Source organism: Gadus morhua, chromosome 17, assembly GCF_902167405.1.
Source record: "Gadus morhua chromosome 17, gadMor3.0, whole genome shotgun sequence".
NCBI classification, from domain to species: Eukaryota; Metazoa; Chordata; class Actinopteri; order Gadiformes; family Gadidae; genus Gadus; species Gadus morhua.
In genome coordinates, this window is record NC_044064.1 from 2797695 (window position 1) to 2818597 (window position 20903).

At 51.3% G+C, this 20903-nt stretch overlaps 1 protein-coding gene across 42 annotated transcripts in view; it reads left to right on the forward strand.

Moving 5' to 3' along the window:
- The window catches only part of LOC115529744 (receptor-type tyrosine-protein phosphatase delta), a 370859-nt gene that overhangs the window by 256269 nt on the left and 93687 nt on the right, over positions 1–20903 (forward strand). For all 42 annotated transcript variants that reach the window (XM_030338732.1, XM_030338746.1, XM_030338737.1 and 39 more), the window contains one exon: positions 19240–19443. In XM_030338732.1, the coding sequence (XP_030194592.1) occupies positions 19326–19443 (118 nt within the window). In that variant the 5' untranslated portion in view covers positions 19240–19325. The remainder of the gene's footprint in view (positions 1–19239; positions 19444–20903) is intronic.

Genomic DNA, 20903 nt, shown 5'->3' on the forward strand with positions numbered 1-20903 from the left:
TAATTAAACCTCTCGTATTGGACACTCAAGATCATGTCAGAGCAAATCCACAGTCGTTTTTTCACTGTTTCATTTCTTCACAAGGATTGCCCATTGATATTGAAATGCACAGGGGAGGGTACTGCTTTATTGTTCACTGGCCACCCGGATTCACCGGGCTGTACTTTCAGAAGATGGCCCTGGCTCCACATCATCAAACACCACTCACATATACACAATTCACTACCGCCTCCAATTTATCGCACGTAATTTCCCGGGCTCTTGACCTTTGAGTCCGGTGTGGGGCTGTGTTTATATTGAGGGCAGAGTGCCGCTGTCTAAACTGTCTGCCGCTGGTCTCCCCAGGGGCCTGAACCACTATTTTCAGGAGAGATGTGCTGCCTAAGCCACTGTGTGTGAGTGCACAACCGAGAGTGTGTAGTCGTCTGGGCGTGTGTGTGACATGCTGTGTGTGACATGGTGTGTGTCTGTTTGTGAGGATGACTGTGTCTATGTGTGATTGTCTAAGTAAATGTGTGTGTGTGTGTGTCTGCGTGTGTGTGTGTGTAAGAGAGTCTCTCTTGTCCTGTGTGTCTTAAATCCTCGCCCTGGCCTGCAGTGTTCTCTTCTTGCTGCTCATTAGGCCGACAGTGGCCACTTATGACACAGTGTCGTCTGGAGCTAATGTGTAAGGGAGACGGCCCCACAGTTAGAGAGAGGGGGAGGGAGGGAGAGAGGGAGAGAGTGAGAGGGAGGGAGAGAGGGAGAGAGAGGGAGAGAGTGGGGAAGAAGCAGATGGAGGTATAATAGACACCGTACAACACAATATTTTAGTCTGCAAATGAATTTGCCTAAAACAGTCCACTAAAGTTATAAAATAAATACTGCAGCTGATTCACCAGTTATCGCATTCAGCGCCACACACACCACCCCACCTATGGACATGTTTGCGCCGTCCAGCTCCCACTATCACAGACGGGTCGGATGACCTTTCAGGAGCCCTGCGAGGAGTGGAGGGGGTCGGGGGTAGGACAACAGGGGAGAGAGGGGGTGGTGAACCCCCCGCACCGTGAACCCCTCCTCCAGCGCTGACCTCTCACCAAACACAGCATCGAGGTGACCCCCTCGGTCCCAGGGGGGGTCATGACTTAGCACCGCACCGTGTCTTTACCCTCCACCGCCAACTACTGTGTGTATTTGTGTATCTCTCTCTCTCTCTCTCTCTCTCTGTCCTCTCTCCTCTCACCCACTGTCCTCTCTCTCTCTCTCTCTCCTCTCTCTCCTCTCTCTCTCTCTCTCTCTCTATGGTGGAGCGCAGGGTGCAGGAGTGTGTCTGGGTGGGGGGTGAGATTAATGGCGGCGTCTAAGCGCGTATTTATCATCCAGCTGGATGGTAATGCGACACCTTTCTAATCTGAATATATTTGATTGGGTCGTTATGGCACCCGGCCTTGAGTTCAATGGATGTGTGTGTGTGTGTATGTGTGCGTTTGTTGTGCTGAATGGTTTATATTCCTGCCTTGTAAGCCGTCGTTAGTGCACATGAACGGTTGTGGTATAAATGTGTGTGTGTGTGTGTGTGTGCGTGTGTGTGTGCGTGTGCGTGTGTGTGAGAGTGCAATAATGATTCACACACACAGTCACACACATAATAACGACCGCAATCGTCGTAATACGAGGCGTCCACCACAGGCACTCATCTTATGACATCATCCCCCTCACCTCATCTTGTGGGACATCATCTTCTGATCAATCCCCACAGCCTTGATGGTCTTGACTCTTGACTTGCTCCCCCCCCCAATCTCCACTTCCTCCACCTCCTCCTCCTCCCCACTCCCATCAGGCTTATCTTCTGAGTACCACCACTCCCCTCTCTCCCTCGGCCTCCCCACTCTGTGGCGTCCTCACTCCCTCTCTCCCCCCCCCTCCCTCACTACCGACCCATCGGGGAGCAAGACAGATGGTCCCCAAGCCAGAGATGGATGAGATGAGGAGTGGAAGGGGGACACGAATCTCGGCCCAGCGGGACAGCCACACTGATTGGCTGCTGATGCTGTTTTCGGGGGAAAATTGTCATCTAGGGTCCTGTTCTTTTCGTGGAACGTCGATACGAGCTCAGAGGATTGTCATGGATTAGACTCTTTGGTGATTGATTTTGCATGTAAATGTACAGTTGCTCGTTCATACGCACACACGCAAGACGTGTAGAAAACATTCATGCCGGGATTAACCCACAAAGACATACATTCACACATACAGTATGCATCATCAGATTATCGTGATATTCCCTATAGGGTTTGCACATCAGAGTGCATCATGGGATTTTTTGTTGGCGAGACTCCATGTTGCCCTTTTGAGAGGACTCGTGAGAGTTGTTGCACTGTACAATCCTAGATCTACGTAAATATACCGTAATCTCCTTCCCTCCTTCAAATTGGATCACATGTACATAAAAAGTCCCCCCCATAGTGGATATTATTTAGGTCAGGTCATCCGCACTGCAGTAATCCAATAACATGGTGGAGAGACACAGTCTAACTCTGTTTCCACGTTGTGCCTGTCTGCGAGGGCTAACGGGTTCCACACAGTTCCTTATTAGGTTTGAGTGTGTGTGTGTGTGTGTGTGTGTGTGTGTGCGTGTATGTGTGTGTGACCTCGGTCTACGGCATGTCATGTCCCGGTAATGAGATGGCTCCAGTGGGTGGTCTGATGTTGTATAAACGCGTCTTTAGCGAAGACCGCCGGTGACCCGTCTGGTCACACAGGCCCGCGCTTTGAAGGGTTTGACTCCTCGCGGACACAGGCATGCGCACACACACACACACACACACACACACACACACACACACACACACACACACACACACACACACACAGAGCGGGGCTTCAGTCTGTTGTCACCTTGAGACCTTTTTCTTTTTTTTTTACTGCATTTGCATATCCGTCAGCCGTGCAGTCACGTCACACACACACAAGTGCCGCTTGTGTCCTTATCGAGACTCACATCGTCACCAGATCCCCTTTGAAGTGCAACACCAGCGAGCGTACACACACACACACACGCGCACACACGCGGCTCAGAAGCCAACAGAGGGGGCAGAGACACACGCCTCACACACAAAGACGTTTGTTACTCCCCCCCCCGGCCCCCCTCCACCAGAGATTATGTGGTCTGGCTTCCCCGCCCGCCGCCCGCCGCCAATGGGCCGTTAACGCACGCAAATTCATTTCTGCGTCTGGAGTCCCTTTGTCCACTGGCCAAACACACAGTGATATAACAAAGGGCTGAGGGAGTCGGAAAGCCCTGGTGGTTGTTTTGAAGTTTATGGATTACGATAAGACGACCCCCCCCCCCCCTCTTCCGACCAGGCGGTAAACCTCATGCTCGCACACAAAAGGTTCTTCTACCAGACCGGCGGGGTCAGGCTGGCGTCACGTTCGTATCGGCGTCGATGTGGACGGCGCTCATGTGACATGAACTCAGAGCGGCTTCCTCTGTTTACCTCATTTGTCTAACAAATCAGATCGCCTTTCAGCTGCACGGCGGACCCTTAGATCAGTGACAAAACAAGGCACTGCACTTAACGTGTGCATTTCGGCGCCACATCTGCGACCGAAGGAGCTCGCCTGGGCACATCTGCTTATAAGAAGGTCGTTGAAGAAATCCCAGGGAACGTAAATAAACACGTCGTCGAAGGCCGGCCGTGCCTGCAACACTGTGTTACGGAGGCACTCCAGACGCAGGAGTCCGATGGGATTACCTGATGCCTTTGCAGTGATCTGCCGATGTCCTGGAAGCCAACCGTTTAACGTTAAGGTAGAGCAGAGCAGGCAGATAACATGGAGTTTATGTTGTGTGAGTGTGTGTGTGTGTGTGTGTGTGTGTGTGTGTGTGTGTGTGTGTGTGCGTGAGCCTGGGTGTGTGTTTGTGTGTACATGCCCGTGCCCACGTGAGTGAGTGCCTACGTGCGCCCGTGCTGGGAAAACGGCAAGGTGGCTGATATTCAGCAAAACTTGGAGATGTGATGATATGGTGGGGCTGTTTTGGGGCTTGCTGACTGGGCTCCTGAGCAGTTCTCTGTTTAACCTCAAACCGCATAAAAGCCACTCAATTGTACTTGGCTGGCCAACAATGCACACAGCGCGCAGTGTCAGAATGCAGAACGCCGCACTCAACTTGTGAACGCCAGAAAGAGTTCAAATACAGCCGTTAAATGTTGACGTTTACCCCAGTCAGCAAACCCCCTGTACCATTGGTTTTAACAGCCATCGGGGGCCGTAATGGCACAGAACGCCGTTGCGTTCTGAGGGTTAGAAGGAGTTCAATGGTCTACACATTTTCCACACAAAAAAAAAAGTACACATACACACACAAACACATGCGCACCCTCTTTCGGATCGCACCTTTGTCTGGGCCCCAATGGTCAAAGTGTACTCTCCCCAGGGGGAAGGACGAGTTTATCTGCAGCCGGTGAGAGCAGTTGCCGTCCAAATCCGCATACCCACACAGCCCCCAGCTCGCCAGCCTCAGCTGCCGGCCCTTCAGTACCTCTAGTCAATCATTCACCAGGCAACTGCCAGCCGCCTGCCCGCCGTGTCCCTCTCTCCGCCCGACTGGCAGCGCGGAGGGAGGCGCTGGAAGGGAGAGGCGCGGACACTCCAGAAATCCAGGTCAAATTTGGTCATGGGTAAACTATTCAGGCCGCGGCGTATTCTGCTCGAATGCTTTCACAAAATGTTTCAACGGCTTCGGGGGGGGGGGGGGGGGGTTGGGGAGTGGGGGGGGGCGGGGGGTTTGGGTGGTGGTTCCGGATGGGGGGGGGGGGGGGGGGGGGGGTCTCTTTAGTGCCTTGGGTTTTCCCCATGATGTGCCCCACATTGGCCCTCCAGAACCCACACAGTGTGGTTCCGTTGAGGCGTGGACTGGGCCATGAATGGGTGTGTGTTCCAGCCGTAGATTCAGGGGGAAGGGGGTACGGGGAAGGCGGCGAGGGGTCGTTTCGGGAGCTTTCCCACATGTGCGCTGGGATATTCAGTTTCAGTCCAAATAAATGAAATCCTTTTTTGTTTTTGTTCTCTGGTCCACCTTCCCTGCCCTTTGTCCTCGTGGATGTTTTTACAAGCTTTCACCGAGATCCCTGGAGATCATACTATCTGCACGTACGGGGTAAGGCTTTTGATGTGCCAATAAAACGACTGCTTCATCAAACGGCCAAGCAGAGAGGTCTTTCCCTCTTTTCTCCCGACCAATCAAAGCATTCCTGTCAGACATCTGATCCGGGGCGAACATCACATCCCATAATGATGTTATCTCTGTTACCGCAGAGCATTAAAAACAATAGCATGAGCTCTGGGACACAGCTGACGTGTTTTAATCGGATCAGAGGCCTGGACACCGACGCACAGAGTCACGATGGCGGCATTGGTTTGAGGGATTGATCGTGTTATGAATTCACTCCCAACCTTTTATGGACAGCTTCAGCTGAGCTCAATGCACACGGCGCACGTTGGCCCACACCGAATCCCCCCTCGGTGAAATGTCTTTCTAGTCTTACGGGAAATCTAGTTTTTGACAACAAGAGAAACGGGTGTAAAGCCTCTGATATTAGCATTCATAAAGCAGCCGCGATAAAGAATCTTGACTTCCCTGGAGTTAGCCTACACGGAGAGAACATAATTTGGATTTGTTTGCCTTTTGTTCTTCGACCTGAACGACAGAATGGTGGATTACCTGACTTAGTTTGAAGAGAAATAAAACATCCTGAAAAGCGTGTTGTACTTCTCAATACTTAGCAGGATATACAACCGGTCATGAGGTAAAGGTGCTTTCAGAGAGAAATGTTGTGGGGAAACTGTGTAGGTTAGAAGCGCTGTGTTGTCCCTTCACATCCTGCGTCAATAATCCTATTGTGTGAACAGACGACAACTGAAATAGTTCCTTTTAAATGGCCTCTGGACCCACGCACCCACCACCGAATCACAGAGCCATGTTTACCACATCAGCAGAACTTCATCCATCGGGCGCAACTTTTAATTTGCAAGGTCATAGGTGACTCATTTAGTGTGAACCCCATCACCCCCCGTTCACTAATTACTGTCAGTCAATTATATCAACGGGTGAACGAGTGTAACTGCACTGTCTGGCGATAAGCGCATTGGCTAAATGGACCAAGTGCTTTGTAAACAAAGACTCAAGGACTGTTTGCCTTTAGAAGTGGGCAGCGAGACCTGGCTGCTATCAAGGCTAGCCTCTGCAACCCAAGGTTGCAGTCTGATGAGGTTTTCAAAACTGTGTGCATACATACACGCACACACAAATTGCGTGCGCACACATACACACACGCAATGCAGACATGCAAACACTTGCACACACACACACACACACACAGACACCCACAAACACAAACACCTGCACAAACACACACACACACACACCAACACGCAAACACTTGCACAAACATACACAAACACAAACACACGCTTGCAAAGGCAGACTTACTCGCACAAACCCACACACACACACCTTACACAGTCACTCCCTCAGATTCCAGTCCCTGTTGTGTGCCCTCGCCGGCAAAATCTCAGTGCCAGTCTCTTAATGAAATGCTCAATTAGGGCCTTTAAATAGGTAATTATGCAGTGCGTAATCCCCCAGCCCCCGGCCCTATCGCCTTTAGATGACACTTTGGCTGGCTGGAGGGGAGGAAGGGTGGAGGAGGAGGGAGGTGTGAGGGAGGTGGGAGCTGTGCAGACCCTGGAACCTCTGTCATCTGAGCCCCTGCGAGGATGCGTGGGCGGCCCCGGTTAATGATAAGGCATGGCCGGGCTGTCAGTCAACGGCGGGCCCTTGGTGATGAGGGGACGCTGACAGGCAGGGAGACACGGCAGTGGTGCCGCTGGGTCTTAATCATGGGGCGTGTTTGGACAGAGAGGGGGCGGATGGGACTGGGGGAACGGGGGAGGAATATGTGTGTTTTTGTTTTGGGGATGATGGAAGGCCGACGCAATAAGTTGCTGCCTTGTGTTGTGCTGCATTGCTTTTTTATTTGCACGGCTTTCATTTCGGTTGTTGTCACGGCGAAGCTGTGTGAACAGAGGTTTTGTGAAATGTCAGAATGTGATAAAAAACTAAAAAGGTGAGAAATGTCCCCGTTCTGGCAGATGCTCGGCACAGCATTTTGATTTCCTGTAATGGCATTTTTTTTTTTTTTTAAGGTGGCATTTGAATTCTATTCGAATCCCCAAAGAGTGGACAATAAAAAAGGACATTCATTCATGTGCCTTGAGAAGCTTTTTGATACCATGTCTTCTTGTGGAGTGCCGTAATGTGCTGGGAATCTAGTCCTATTTCGTCGCTAATGCTGTGACCGCTAGTATTTGTCTCGCTGAAACTGCAACGGGAAGAGTTACAGCCCGGGCCTTGGGCCGAACCGTATATATTCCCTTGTTTGAGATGCTTAAGCAGCCTCCATCACTGCTTTTATGAGAAGAACCAGGGCCTGGCCCGAGAACAGGAACCGAATATAGATTTACATTTATCTTCTCCGTTTTGTGGAGACGGCTGAAACTTCATCAAAGCATTTGCTTAAATAGCTTGTGAATCGTAACACTGGTGAATTATTGAACAGTTTAAGCCAGAATGGTCAATCAACCTAGGTGGTGTCGGCTGTACAAAACTACTAATTTTTCGTATTTAGCAAAGACCTGTTATGTTTGTCCTGTTTTCAAGTACAGCTTGCCCGTCGCTTTGCACTTGCACATTTGCAATTTGTGTAGTTTTAATTAGCTAGGTTTTCTTGAGCATGTTTCTTCCTCGTCATAAATAAAACCACAGGAACCAGTTGATTACCAACCTCAAGGACAACCTTTCCATGCCTGCGGAGCCTTTTTTGTCTTTATAATTCTGTAACCACGTCTAGATGAAACAACATGCACCTAGACTTTAGCGTGGCCCAGTGTGTTGTCGCTCTCTCCTTGCGGTGAAAACACAACATTCACACGCCCACGACGTGCGCACACACCACAACACACAACGCAACGGCGCTGAGTGAGCATTCCATCCATCCTTGGTTTTTGCCCTGGCGATCACCATTGTACAGCCAGCTATAGCTTGTCGGTAACATTTTAGCTCGGGGTACAATCGCAATACATTAGCATTTAGATAATGGCCCTGTCTCTGCGTTTGTAATTATTACGCTGTCATGTAAGCGTAGCGTGTTCGCCCCTGAGCATCCCTGAGCAAACGCCTAAGTACCGCATTTCCCTACACCCAAATGGGCTCGGGCTCACACAACAAAGGGGCAGAAAATGTAATTACAGTACGGTGTTACCGCACCATCCGATTGTTCGGGGAAAGATTATGGTGTCACGCCGCTGTTGACTCCTATAGAAATGCATTGTGGGTAGTGAAAAATGCTTGCGTTCATGGTGGTTATTTTTCGTTGTTCTTTCTCTTTTCAACGAGGGGGCTGTGTTGCGTCGACTTCCACCTTGGCGAGTGTCAGGCATTAGAATGTTATTTTATCTATTCACCCTGTCCGAGTTTTCTGTAAAGCTGCGTGGGCTGGTTGGGGCTACTTCCCCTCTCTCTCTCGCTCTCGCTCTCTCTCTCGCTCTCTGTCGGCCATCCCTCTCCCCCATTGGCTCTCTTGTGATTATTCATCCTCCCACAGCTTGTGGCTTTGTTGGGGGTGGATGTCAAGCTGGCCGCCGTGTTGCCGGTCGAGTGCGCCGCTAGGGCTGCGAGTGCCTGCGTCTGTGTGTGTCGGCTTGTGTGCGTCTGTGAGTGTGATTTGCTCGCATTTTTTTTAGAGTCTGCGTTTGCAAGGTTGTGTTTCTGTGGGCTCGTGCGTACAAAGGTGTAGACGCATGTGTGTGGTTTTGTCTCTGTATGCGCAATCTCTTGCAATGATGTTGATCCACCATATATTGCTTGGATCACAGGAGTGTGCCTCTGTGACTGAAGTGTGTGTGCGCGTGTCGTTATTTGCGCGCGTCGTTATTCGCAACGGGGCGGCTGACTAAACTGTTTCCCCCCGAACCCGCCATCTCTCCTTTTGTCGGAGCTCCTCTCCAGCTCCTCTCTCCACCCCCCCTTCCATCCTTTCAGGGAAACAATAGGTCCAGACTGATGCAGTCTGGACCTATTGTTTCCCTGGAAGGATGGAGGGGGGGCTGCTCCACATCGCCCCCATCAGCCTCTCTTTTGGCTGCCGCCCTCTCCATCCCTCTCTCTCCTCCTCTTCCTCCTCCTCACTTCTCCTCGTTCCGTCTCTCGCCTCCTCTCTTCCTTAACCCCATGTTAAGCCCTCTCTTCTTCCCTCTCCCTCCTTCTATGCTCCTCCTCCTCGCTTCTCCCCTTCAACCTTCCCTCCGCTCCTCTCCTCTTGCTTCCTACCTTCCTCACTTCTTTAACCCCATGTAGAGCCTGGTCCCTCTCCATCCCTCTCCCTCATTCTCTCCTCCTCCTCCTCGCTTCTCCCTTTCTACCTCCCCTCCTCTCCTCGTTCCGTCTCTCGCTCGCTCCCTTCCTCCGCTCCTTAACTCCATGCACAGCCCGGCCTCTCTCCATCCCTGTCTCTCTCTGGTTCCGTTAACAGCACAGGGACAGACGGAGCGTGAGACAGAGCTGGCAGTGAGGCGCATTCCCTTGCAGTGTGCATCCCCTCCTCCACCCACCCCCCACACACACACACGCACACACATGTGAGTGCACAAACACACACACGTACCACCCTCCCTGTTCTCTCTCCCGTCCCATCGCGCTCACTGCCTCACTCGTTTCCTTCTCCCCCGTCTCTCTCTCTCTCTCCTACCTCGCTCCACCTTTCTCCCGCTCTCTCCCTCTGTGTGCCTCGTTGCTTCCATTATCCATTTCCACCACACCCCCTTACCTCTCGTTCTGTGTCCCTCTGCCTCTTTCTCTCGTTCCGTATCTCTCTCCCCCTCTCTCTGTATCTCTCTATCCCCCTCTATCTCTCTCCCTCTCTTTCTGTATCTCCCTTTCCCTCTCTCCCTCTCTCGTTCTGTATCTCTCCCTCTCTCTTTCTGTATCTCTCTCCCATCCTCCTCTGTCTCTCTCCCTCTCTTTCTGTATCTCTATCCCTCTCTTTCTGTATCCCTCTCCCTCCCTCTCTTTATCTCTCTCTCTCTCCCACTAACTCTTTCCCTCTTTCTCTCCCCCTCTTTATTTATCTCTCTCTCTACCTCCCTCTCGTTCTGTATCTCCCTATTTTTATCTCCTTCGCTCTCTCGTTCTGTATCTCCCTCTCTTTCTCTGGTTCATAATACGTAACATCATTCCCCCTCCCCCCACCCCCTTTACCCACTCCCTCTTGTTCATGCAGCGTAAATTTAATCCCAGCCCTTCCAGGTTGGCTGCAATCACTGCTGCGGCCGACTGTAGCGTTAATTCCTTTCTTCCCCGCTCCCTCTCCTCGTCTCTCCTCCTCCTCCACACTCGCTGCTCCAACAGCACAATGGCCTTCCCCCGATCTCGCCTGTTGGAAGGATAGCTAATTCCTCGTCTATCGTCGTTTTTTTTATGGTCTGTTTTTGTGTTTTCCCTCCCGTCTCGTGAGGTCCAGCGCGGCCGGGCGCGGGCCAACGTCAGCACAGTGTCTTGGATGGGTTACAAGGCGCTAAACACTTAGCCAGGGGCTGTTTGTAGCCGGCCCGGGCCTGCTGTGCTCTCCATTGTTCTCTCAAAGGGCACCTGTTGTGCCGGTTACCGTCGGGTGGCAAACGTGGTCGCTGCCGCCAGACAGGGGGAAAGGGAATCCCCCCCAATGACATGTGCAAAGGAGCGATACCCTTATCTTGTTGGGTCGGGGGTTTTGTTTGCGTTATGTTTCGTGTTATTCGCCCCATCTACACCTTCAACAAAGTGCAGCCACTCGCTTGGTGAGCAGTGGCGTGTGCGTGTGCCTGTGTGAGGGGCTGGAGGGGGTGGGGTGGAGGGGGGTCCAAGGTGCAGCATAACAGGGCCATGTGGTAATCAGTCACTGGACTGGAGGTCAGGGTCTCATACTGTAGAGCAGGAGCCATCCATCTGAGGGAGAGAGGGAGGGAGGGAGGGAGGGAGAGAGGGAGAGAGAGAGAGAGAGAGAGAGGGGGAGAGAGGGAGGGGGCGAGAGAGAGAGAGAGGGAGAGAGGGAGAGGGAGGGAGGGAGGGAGAGAGATGTTAGGATATATATAAGAGGGAGATATATGATCAAAGAGCGAGAGAGAGGTTAGGATATATATAAGAGAGGGACAGAGAGGGAGAGGTTCAGATATTTATGAGAGAGGGACAGAGAGAGAGTGGTTAGGGTATATTTATTTATCTTTCTTAAAAAAGATTGACCCTCTCACTACCCCCGGAAGATTCAAGACTAGGATCTAAAACAATTGTTTTCACTGAGAATTGTCGTCTTGATTTGTGCGTCTCTTTGTGTCTCGACATCATTGCAAATGAGGGGAGCCTGAGCGATCTTCAGGGCTTACATAATGGTTTGAATTTAATTAATAAACAAGAGAGGGAGATATATGATCACAGAGTTAGAGAGTGAGAAAGAAGTTAGGATAATTATAAAGAGAGGGACGTTGAGAGAGGTTCACAGGGGGAGAGAGAGAGAGAGAGGTTAGGCTATACATAAATAGAGGGACGTAGAGAGAGGTTTGGATGTATGCAAATAGAGAGACGTAGAGAGAGAATCAGAGAAAGGGAGGTTAGGATATATGTTAATAGAGGGAGTAGGAGAGAGAATCACAGAGAGTGAGAGAGATGTCACCTAGAGAGTGGATCACAGAGAGGGTTAAAGATATATATTTAGAAACAGGGATGTAGAGAGAGACAGGGATGCGATGAGTACCTTTGAGTGAGAGGTTAGGATCTATATGCTAGACTTAGAGAGTGGAACAAGCACAGTAGATGAGCAGTGATCTCGGAGTCAACGGGAGGAACTCTACGTGGAACGGTGTGATGTGCTCTTTGCTATCGACCGCGGCATTGTGTACTGAAGGTCACCGTGGGGTCACCGTGATCCACACGCGGAACACAACCTTGACCTCCGACCTCCCACCTCCCACCAGCCAGCTGTATCCTGATAGCCCAAGCCTAACCTTGACCTCTCTCTCTTCCCTTCCAACTCCTCCAGTTTTACATGTAAATGATGTATATATATATTTATATAATGCACAGTGCATCAAATGACATGCTGTATTCTTATCGGTTTCCTTTCTGATCTGTAAAGTCATCTCGCCTCGTGTTGGAGGCCCCCTGCCAACGGTAACGGCGTTGAAAGCAAACAATTTATTTTGTGTGAGCGGGCGAAATGGCTTTGACATTTCTCTGTAACAGCCTTTTTTTTTTCCTCTTCTTTGGTGGGGATTAGAGGCAAAAGGAGAAACAAGAGAGATGAAAAAAATATGGCAGGACCGGGGACAGTGATGGCTTAGTTCATTGCCGCAGCAGGTGCTTTTTTAAACCAATTACCCCCAAAGACAGACAAGCACGGGGCGCCTCTATTAGATTCCCGCGGCGATAATAGTGCTCTCTGGGCCCATGGTAGCACAGGCGCACCGCAAACGACATCAGCGACTCTTCTGCCTGCCACCGTGTGCTCTATCATCACCGGAGAGTAATCAAATCTTTTTATGCTCCTTATATGTCGGACAGTGATCACTACCGCTACCGCTGAGCCTGGTTAGCGCTATCCCGGACAAAAAATGTGTTTTGTGTAGAAGTCTGGGATTCTCGCGTCTGATTGGTTAGAAGGGCTCTCCTTTGATTGGTTAGGGCTAACCCTACACCTCACCCTAACCCTAAACTCCCCCGAACAGCTAGGACCAATCGAAACACGATCTAAAGGAGAGCCCTTCTAACCAATCAGAGGCGAGATTCCCAGTCTTCTCCTACGAAAAATACAATAGCGTCCCGGACGCTAGCATGAACGGGGATTTAATGTTTTAGCCCGCTTGGCGTACACCGAGACACCCCGGTGTCTGTTGGGATGGTTTACGACTTTGGGGAGGCCGGCTCTAGGGAGGTCGCATGATGGGGTAGAAAATAAGTATTGCAACTAAAGAGTTCTAAGCGGTGAATGTCATGGGTCTCAGATGAGTCTAGTCTAGAGCTTACTTAGCCTGAGGGATGTTATTGCACACAGTGGCAGATTTGGAGAGGGAAGGGTTTGAAGGGGGTTATGTGGGAAAGGCAGCGGGGGGGGGGGGGGGGGGGGGTTGAGAGAGTGGCTCAAGCTGGCCCTAAATCAGTGGGAAATAACGGTGGGAAGAGGGAGAAGTAAGGGACCTTGAGGACGAGAGAGGGAGAGGGAAAGAGAGAGACGGGCTCATCAGGTAGTGCTCATGAAAGATTGAGGAAGTGCCAGCGTTCGAAGTGGAACAAGGGAAACTAATTTAATATCTGACAGCACCTTATAGAGCGAGTGAGTGTGTGTCTGTGTGTGATGTGTGGGCGGGGGGGGGGGGGGGGGGGGGTAGAAAGACCAAAGCTGGTATCCTGACACGTTGCCAGCATCCCAGGTACCACAAGACTTTAAACCGACACTCTGTTTATTTTATAGCGCGTGGGGGCGGTGACACATGTGTGAGTATGTGTGTGCGTGTGTAGGAATATTTCATAACCACCGTCACATGACATATTCAAATGAGCACCGGAGGGTGCGACGACGTGAGTGTGTGATGAGCAGCCATCTTCATGCACTAGCTCTTCCCTTTCTTACTGCAATGTCACCGTTCCTCCCGCGGCAGTGGTGGAATGTGTGTGTGTGTGTGTGTGTGTATGGACGAGTGTGTGTGCACATGTGTGTGGGTGCGCACATGTGTGTGTGTGCGCGAGGGTGTTGTGTGTGTGTGTCTTTGCGCATGCGCGCGCACGCGCGTGTGTGTGTGTGCACGTGTGTGTGTGCGTGCGTTGGTGAACACTGACCTCCAAGAGGTGTGCCCTTTGACTGTCAGAAATCACCAGGTATGCGTATGGCGGCTATCTCGCCTTAATTGAGCAGTAATTGAGTTCCGGGGCTCGTCTCGATTCTTCATCTTTGGGGAAAAAGGTCAGCGAAGATCACAGAAACCATTAGGACGTATAAGGACCCACCCCCTTCCCGGTCCCCCGTTTACTGCTGGAGCCCTGCATATGATTATTTTCAGATGAGCTGGGTGAACGGCTGCATTATTTAACTCCCCTCGTCCGGGTGGGAAATGGGTAAAGGTGTGGGTTTATAAAGCGAAGCAAAGATTTCTCATCCCTTCACCTTCCGAGGTACGATGGGCGGGGCGGTGAACAAACCCCCTCCAGATCCTAGTGCCGACGTTGTGCAAACCCCCCTCATTTTTAAAGGTTATGTGATTTGTCCTTGTAAGGCATGGAAGAGGATGGAGGGGGGGGGATATATAGTCTAGATAGTTGTAATTTAATTACAGTATTACTGGGGTTATATGGTCAGTGAGAAAATAAAATAACACAGTATGGGTCCTTCCTTCGCAGTTCATGGAATGAGTCTGAAAATAGCCATACAAACATCTCTTTAAAACAAATCCCTTGGTAAATAAACACACACACACACACACACACACACACACACACACACACACACACACACACACACACACACACACAGAAAAGCGAAAATGTTCTGCTTTTTGCAGCTATGTTTTCATTAAAACCAACACCAAACTCCAATTTGTTGCCGTCTTGTTTCTAAGTGGACCATTACACTTTGATACCAATGGGACGCAGCCACCACTGAAGCTTTGGTGATGGATGCGATCCCAGCCTCAGACTTTGGCCATTCCGCTCAGATATCGCAGTAGAAACCATCATCATGTACAACGGATAGCTATTGGCTCGAAATGCACTACAACCCTTTATTTCCCAGCCCCCCCCCACACACGCTAATGATAATGCTCCAACAATGACCCTGGGATTGGGTTAATCATGGCAGAGACGCACACACTTCAACAGCAGAGTAGAAAAGCCTGCTAGGAGATCGTTCTCTCTCTCCGTCTCCCCCTCTTTGTCTCCCACTCTGTCTCTCCCCCTGATAAGCATCAGGAGGAAGAGATAGAACAACAGCTCCACAGCTCCTCGAATTTCCTCCCTCTGCCCCACCCCCCTCCCCTCTCTCTTTTTTTCTAATTAACAATGTGCATGTTGTCAGGCTTTGTTTAATAATGCATGATCGCTATCAGCAGCCAAACCCTTTGAATGAAGTGTTGCTGAATGGGAACACCACAATGCCAGCGGGGGGCGGGGGCGCGGGTGCGGGGGGGGGGGGGGGGAGAAGGACTAGATTTGTTTTTCTTTCATCCTTCCTTTATTCCCGCTCTGCCGCAATAAACGTCAATGGGTGGCTCCGGTGGCACCGTCGCCATGTGTGAAATTGAACGGCGCCCTCCAAGAGAAAGGGAGAGGGGAAATGGCCACGCTGCCGGGGGACGTTGAAATGGGTGACGGTGGGTGGTGGCAGCTGAGGGTGAGGAGATTATATGGTAATGGTGAAGAATCGTTTCAGAGTACACCACCCCCCCTGCCCCCTCAACCTCCGCCTCTTGTAGGGCCGTACAATTAATAGCATATTTATGGGGATCCGGATTTTGACTTCCGCAATTAGCTAATTGCAAATTTTTTATTAAATAAGACAAAAGATCCAAGAAATAAAATAAAACAGGTTCTGTACGCCGGTCGCATTCAAATCAAATAACAAACCCCGCCGCTGCTAAATGATCATCGTTTTTTTTTATCATGCAGTTTGCGGCACAGAATATTAATGAAATCGATAATAATGTTAATAATCATAATCGCAAAATCTGGGAAAAGATAATGTTTCTCATTTATTTCGTCATAATCGTGCAGCACTGCGCTCCAGTAACCGTCCCTCCCACCGTTTGGGAGCAGAGGCCGTCCACCCACCCATTTCCTAAATGATGGAGGGATAGGATCATCTCTTAGCCCTTTAGCAGGTACCATGGGACAACGTAGCCTCTAGCCCGACACTAGCCTGACACTAGCCTCCAGCGCCACGCTAGGTTCCTGGCATCGTGTCCCGCCCCCTCGCTGGTGCTTATACAACATGCAGATGGCTTTGTTTGCCTGTGAGCATGCGTGTGTGTGCGTGTGCGTGTGTGCACGTGCGTGTGTAGCGGATGCTGCCCGAGGAGGAAGGAGCGAGCGCTGAGTGCGTCTCCCATCTCGCCGTCCCTAATGTCATGTCATTATGCAAATCCCGACCAGCCATTGATTACCTGAGACGGTGGTGGCTCTGAGTTTGGATGGACGGGCTTCGCGTCATCGAACCAGGACAGACAGGAAGTGACTGTGTTTTTTCTTTTTTGTTGTTCCCCTCGTCTCTCTTGTATCCGATTGGCTCTAATCACCTCCGCGGCACGAGAGCTACTAACTTAACGCATGGTGCGTCTTGAGTGTCCGCACGCTCCTTCTAACGTGTGTGCGTGTGTGTGTGATCATGTGAGTGTGTGTGCCTGTGTATGTGTGTGTTTGTGTGATTGTGCGTAGGCCTGTGAGTGGTTGTGTGTGCCTAGGCCTGTGTTGTGTGTGTGTGATTGTGCGCAGGCCTGTGTGTGTGCGTGTGTGTGTGTGTGTGCAGGCCCGTGTTGTCTGTATGTTTGGGGGGGGGGGGGGGGGGGGGGTGCGGGGGTCGAAGATTGCCTTCAAATTGATTCGCCTTCCTTCCCCCGCATCGCTCATCCTCACACCGTCGATCATGAGCGGGGTTTCGCCTCTCCTCCGAGGCGCTGGGTGACATGTGCTCTTGTCTATCCCCATCCTCCTCCCCCCATCTCCACCTCCACCTCCCCCCGTCCCCACCTCCTCCTCCACCTCCCATCCCCACCTCCTCCTCCCCCTGTCCCCACCTCCTCCTCCACCTCCTCCTCCCCCTGTCCCCACCTCCTCCTCCCCCTGCCTCCACCTCCCATCCCCACCTGCTCCTCCACCTCCTCCTCCCCCCGTCTCCACCTCCTCCTCCACCTCCCATCCCCACCTCCTCCCACTGTCTCCACCCTCCATCCCCCACCAATCCGCCGCAACATGCGCTGTATTCTGCACCGCCTGCTCCCTCCTCTCATTATGCTAACGCTTATTCTTCGCTCTCCTTTCTTTTGTTTTTGTTTTCCTCTTTTCCTTTTTTTTTCTTTGGTTTATTCATCTCCTCGAAGGGAAGGGAAGGCAAAATTGGCTTTTATAATGAAACAAGGGAATCGAGGGAAATGTCTGCGCCACGCTCACATGGCGTAGCTAAGTGCGGCTAGTGAGTTCACAGCATTGTCATCACGTTTTCTAGCTGCTAGCGTATAGCACATAGCGCACGAGCCAACCCATAGCATCATCGTCCCCTAGCGTCGGTATCTCACCGCTAAGGCCCCGCGCCGCACAGCGGGTCAGATTTGCACAACCACCCAGACTACAGGAGCGCTAACCCAGCTTAGCTAGCACCGTGACACGCTACCGCTAGCTTTCCCCCTTCTTAAAGATCACATGCTTTAGCTTACCGCGCCAGTCAGCCCCGTGTGTGTGTGTGTGTGTGTGTGTGTGTGTGTGTGTGTGCGTGTGCGTGTGTGTGTTGGGGGGGCGGCGGCAGCGGAGGCAGGGGGGGTGGGGGTTAGCCGTAGCCGCGGCGGCGGCGGCGGCTAAGATAGAGCATCCATCTCTCAGGATCAAACGCTGGCTTAAAGGAAATGGATGACAAGGGATGGAGCGGCGCAGCGGCTAATACTAGCTCACTGTGTCGGATTGATTTCTGCCGCCTCCTGCTGGGCCTCTCCCCACTAAAGGTTCCGTGGCAGCGGACGCAAATGCCAACACTTCCCCTACTATGTCTTACGGATCGCGTTGGTTGTTAAAGTAGCACTTGAACCGATTTGAAGGATGGGCTTGTGTGTGTGTGTGTGTGTGTGGGTGTGGGTGTGTGTGTGTTTGGGTGTGTGTGTGTGTGTGTGTGTTTGGGTGTGTGTGTGTGTGTTTGTGTTAAAGCTAGGCTACTTTATCACATTGTATAGATTTGGAGTACACTTAATTTTACCTCTAATCCATTTAAGGGCACTCTCGGCTATTAAGGCCCACGGAGGGGAGGATAGATGGGGGTACACTGTGTCGGAGCCCACTGGGTTCCTCACTTGCGGCACTGCATTATGGGGAGGAGAATTGAGTAGACGTCGGTTTGCTATTGTAGGCATCTGTTCAGCAGCCTGCAGTTGTACGACTGACGTATTTATAGCGTTTAGGCTCTCTACCAGGGATATGTTACCATTAGAGTTTCACTCTGTCTGAATCCTAAAGCATAATTATTATTATTAAAATGTAAGAAATATTGGTAATCGTGTTATCATTAAATATCATTGTTATTAATAATTAATAATACTATTATTAATAATAATAATGTTGTTTGCATTATGGTTTGGGTTTTTCACGTCGGGTACAAGTGGCTTCATTTTGCTGAGGGATGGATGAACAATGTTCTCACACAAAGTTGTGAAATGAAATGAAGACGACGGGCCGTGTTCGGATCCACGGCATGCCATCACTGATCTGAGCCAACAGCCAGAGAATAAAGCTCTCTGCCTTCACAACCTCTGCATAGCGAGCGGGAGACAAACGTATATGTGCACCCCTTCATGTGTGCAAGTTATCTCCCCTGCTCTCACACACACACACACACACACACACACACACACACACACACGCGCACATATCCGTCCACACACACACACTTAGTGTCGGCTTGCACGTATGGCAGTGTGCAAAGTGACTGTTCCGTTTAGAGGAGTGTCAGAACGTAGCCCGCAAGCACATCAGCCTCTTCCTATTTCCCTGTCAGCTGCAGCCCCGACTTTCTGTGTGTGTGTGTGTGTGTGTGTGTGTGTGTGTGTGTGTGTGTGTGTGTGTGTGTGTGTGTGTGTGTGTGTGTGTGTGTGTGTGTGTGTGTGTGTGTGTGTGTGTGTGTGTGCGCACGCGCGTGCGTGCGTGTGGTAGGGGCTGCAAGGGGATGACACAAATGTGCAGGGAGAGATAAAACCCATGCAGCCAAACAGCTTTGTCTAACGCATTCTCCTCTTTCTCCTTCTCTCCACTTCTCTCCCCCTCTCCCTCCTTTTTCCTTTCCTCCTCCCTTCACTCCCGTCTATCCTCATCTCCTCTCCTCCTCACCCTTTCTATTGTCCTCATAAACTCCTCTTCTCTCCTCATCTCCTCTCCTCTCTCCTCCTCTCCCCTTTCTCCTCTCCCCTCTCTCCTCCTTGCAGGCTGTGAATACCCTGCATCTGAGCGATCGGACCAGACCTGAATCCCGTGGCTCTGTGAGCCAGCGCGCCACGAGGCTGCCAGTAGCATGCAGGTGCCCAGCTGTCCCGCCATGCGCAGAGCCGTAACCGGGCCGACGCCTGTGCCCAAGGTTCTGCTGCTGTCGCTGCTCCTGGCTCTGCTGATGCACCTCACCAACGCTGAATGTAAGCGGACACACACCCCCATCCCCACATACACACACCTCCATTCTCTCTCACACACTCTGAACAGACTCCCTTTATGGGCGGGATGCCCTGAGGCCTTGTCGTTGTGTGTCTTTGTGTGCGTGTGCCTGCTTGTGTGTGCGTGTTTGCGTGTGGGTCCGACACAAAGGCCGGACCGTTGATCTCGGGTCTGTTTTGTCTGGTGTGTGTTTTCCCGTTGCCCTCTCTCCTTTCTTCGCCCCAAAGTGTCGCAATAGCCGGGCAAACACAGGTGGGACTCGTAACATTAATTACGGGCGCGCTCCATTCACGTTATCAGTGCTGCAGTGTGGACCAAGGAACCCAGCGCAGCGATGAATACACCGGGACAATGGCTGGTGAATCCACCCCCCCCCCACATTGACCAGACCCTATGCCTGGCATGTGTTGACCCAGCTGTGTGAGGCAAAAAACAAACGCACCATTAATTGTGTGTTATATTAATGATGACACCATTACCTAAATATACACAGAATGAGTTTAGTTACTAATACTGATATGACGTTGGGGGAGATACATGGCTTGCGCACACGGATGACACACACACACACACACACACACACACACACACACACACACACACACACACACACACACACACACACCTTTAGTCCTAATGAAAAGCCCCCTAGTGGCCGTGTGGGGTCCCGGGGGGGATTCCATATTCCCTAGCCGCCCCAGTCTGTATCGTCAAATCCCTCGGATAAAAAGAAAGAAAGAAAACCTTTAAGGGATTGAGTTACTTGACATCAGACACCTGTCCGCTGGTGTGTGACAACAGTTTTCAAACCCCATTGAGCCCCCCTTCTGTCTCTCTCTCTCTCTCTCTCTCTCTCTCTCTCTCTCGCTCACTCGCTCTCCGCTCCGCATCACACCCCGACACCCCTGCTCCCCACTCCTCCTCCATCACCACCACCTCAACCTAATTCCCCCCCGCCAAAGTCCATGAATCATTAGCTTCTCCAGAGTGTCACCCTGTGATGAATAAAAGTTTTACTTCTCCCCCTTTCACACCAGCTGAAACAGAACCCCCAGCCCCCCTCCTTTATTTAACCCCTGAAATCCCCCTTATATAGTTATTTGAATGGGAGCCGTCTTTCACCCAAGGTCGTATAGAAAGGGAGGGAGGGTTAGAGAGGGGGGGGGGGGGGGGGGGGGGAGGTTGGGAGAGAGACTGAGAGGGAGGGAGAGCGGGAGAGAGAGGTTGAAAGAGCGAGGGAGGGAGGATGAGAGGGAGATAGAGAGAGGGAAAGAAAGAGAGGGAGGATGAGAGGGAGAGAGAGAGAGGGAGGAAGGGTGAGAGGGGAACAGAGAGAGAGAGGAATCGAGCAAGGGAACGGGAAAGAGGGAGGGAGGGAGAGAGAGACGCTTCTCTGCACATTGATGGCCATTTTCTTTACAGAGTTGCAGCATGAGAAATG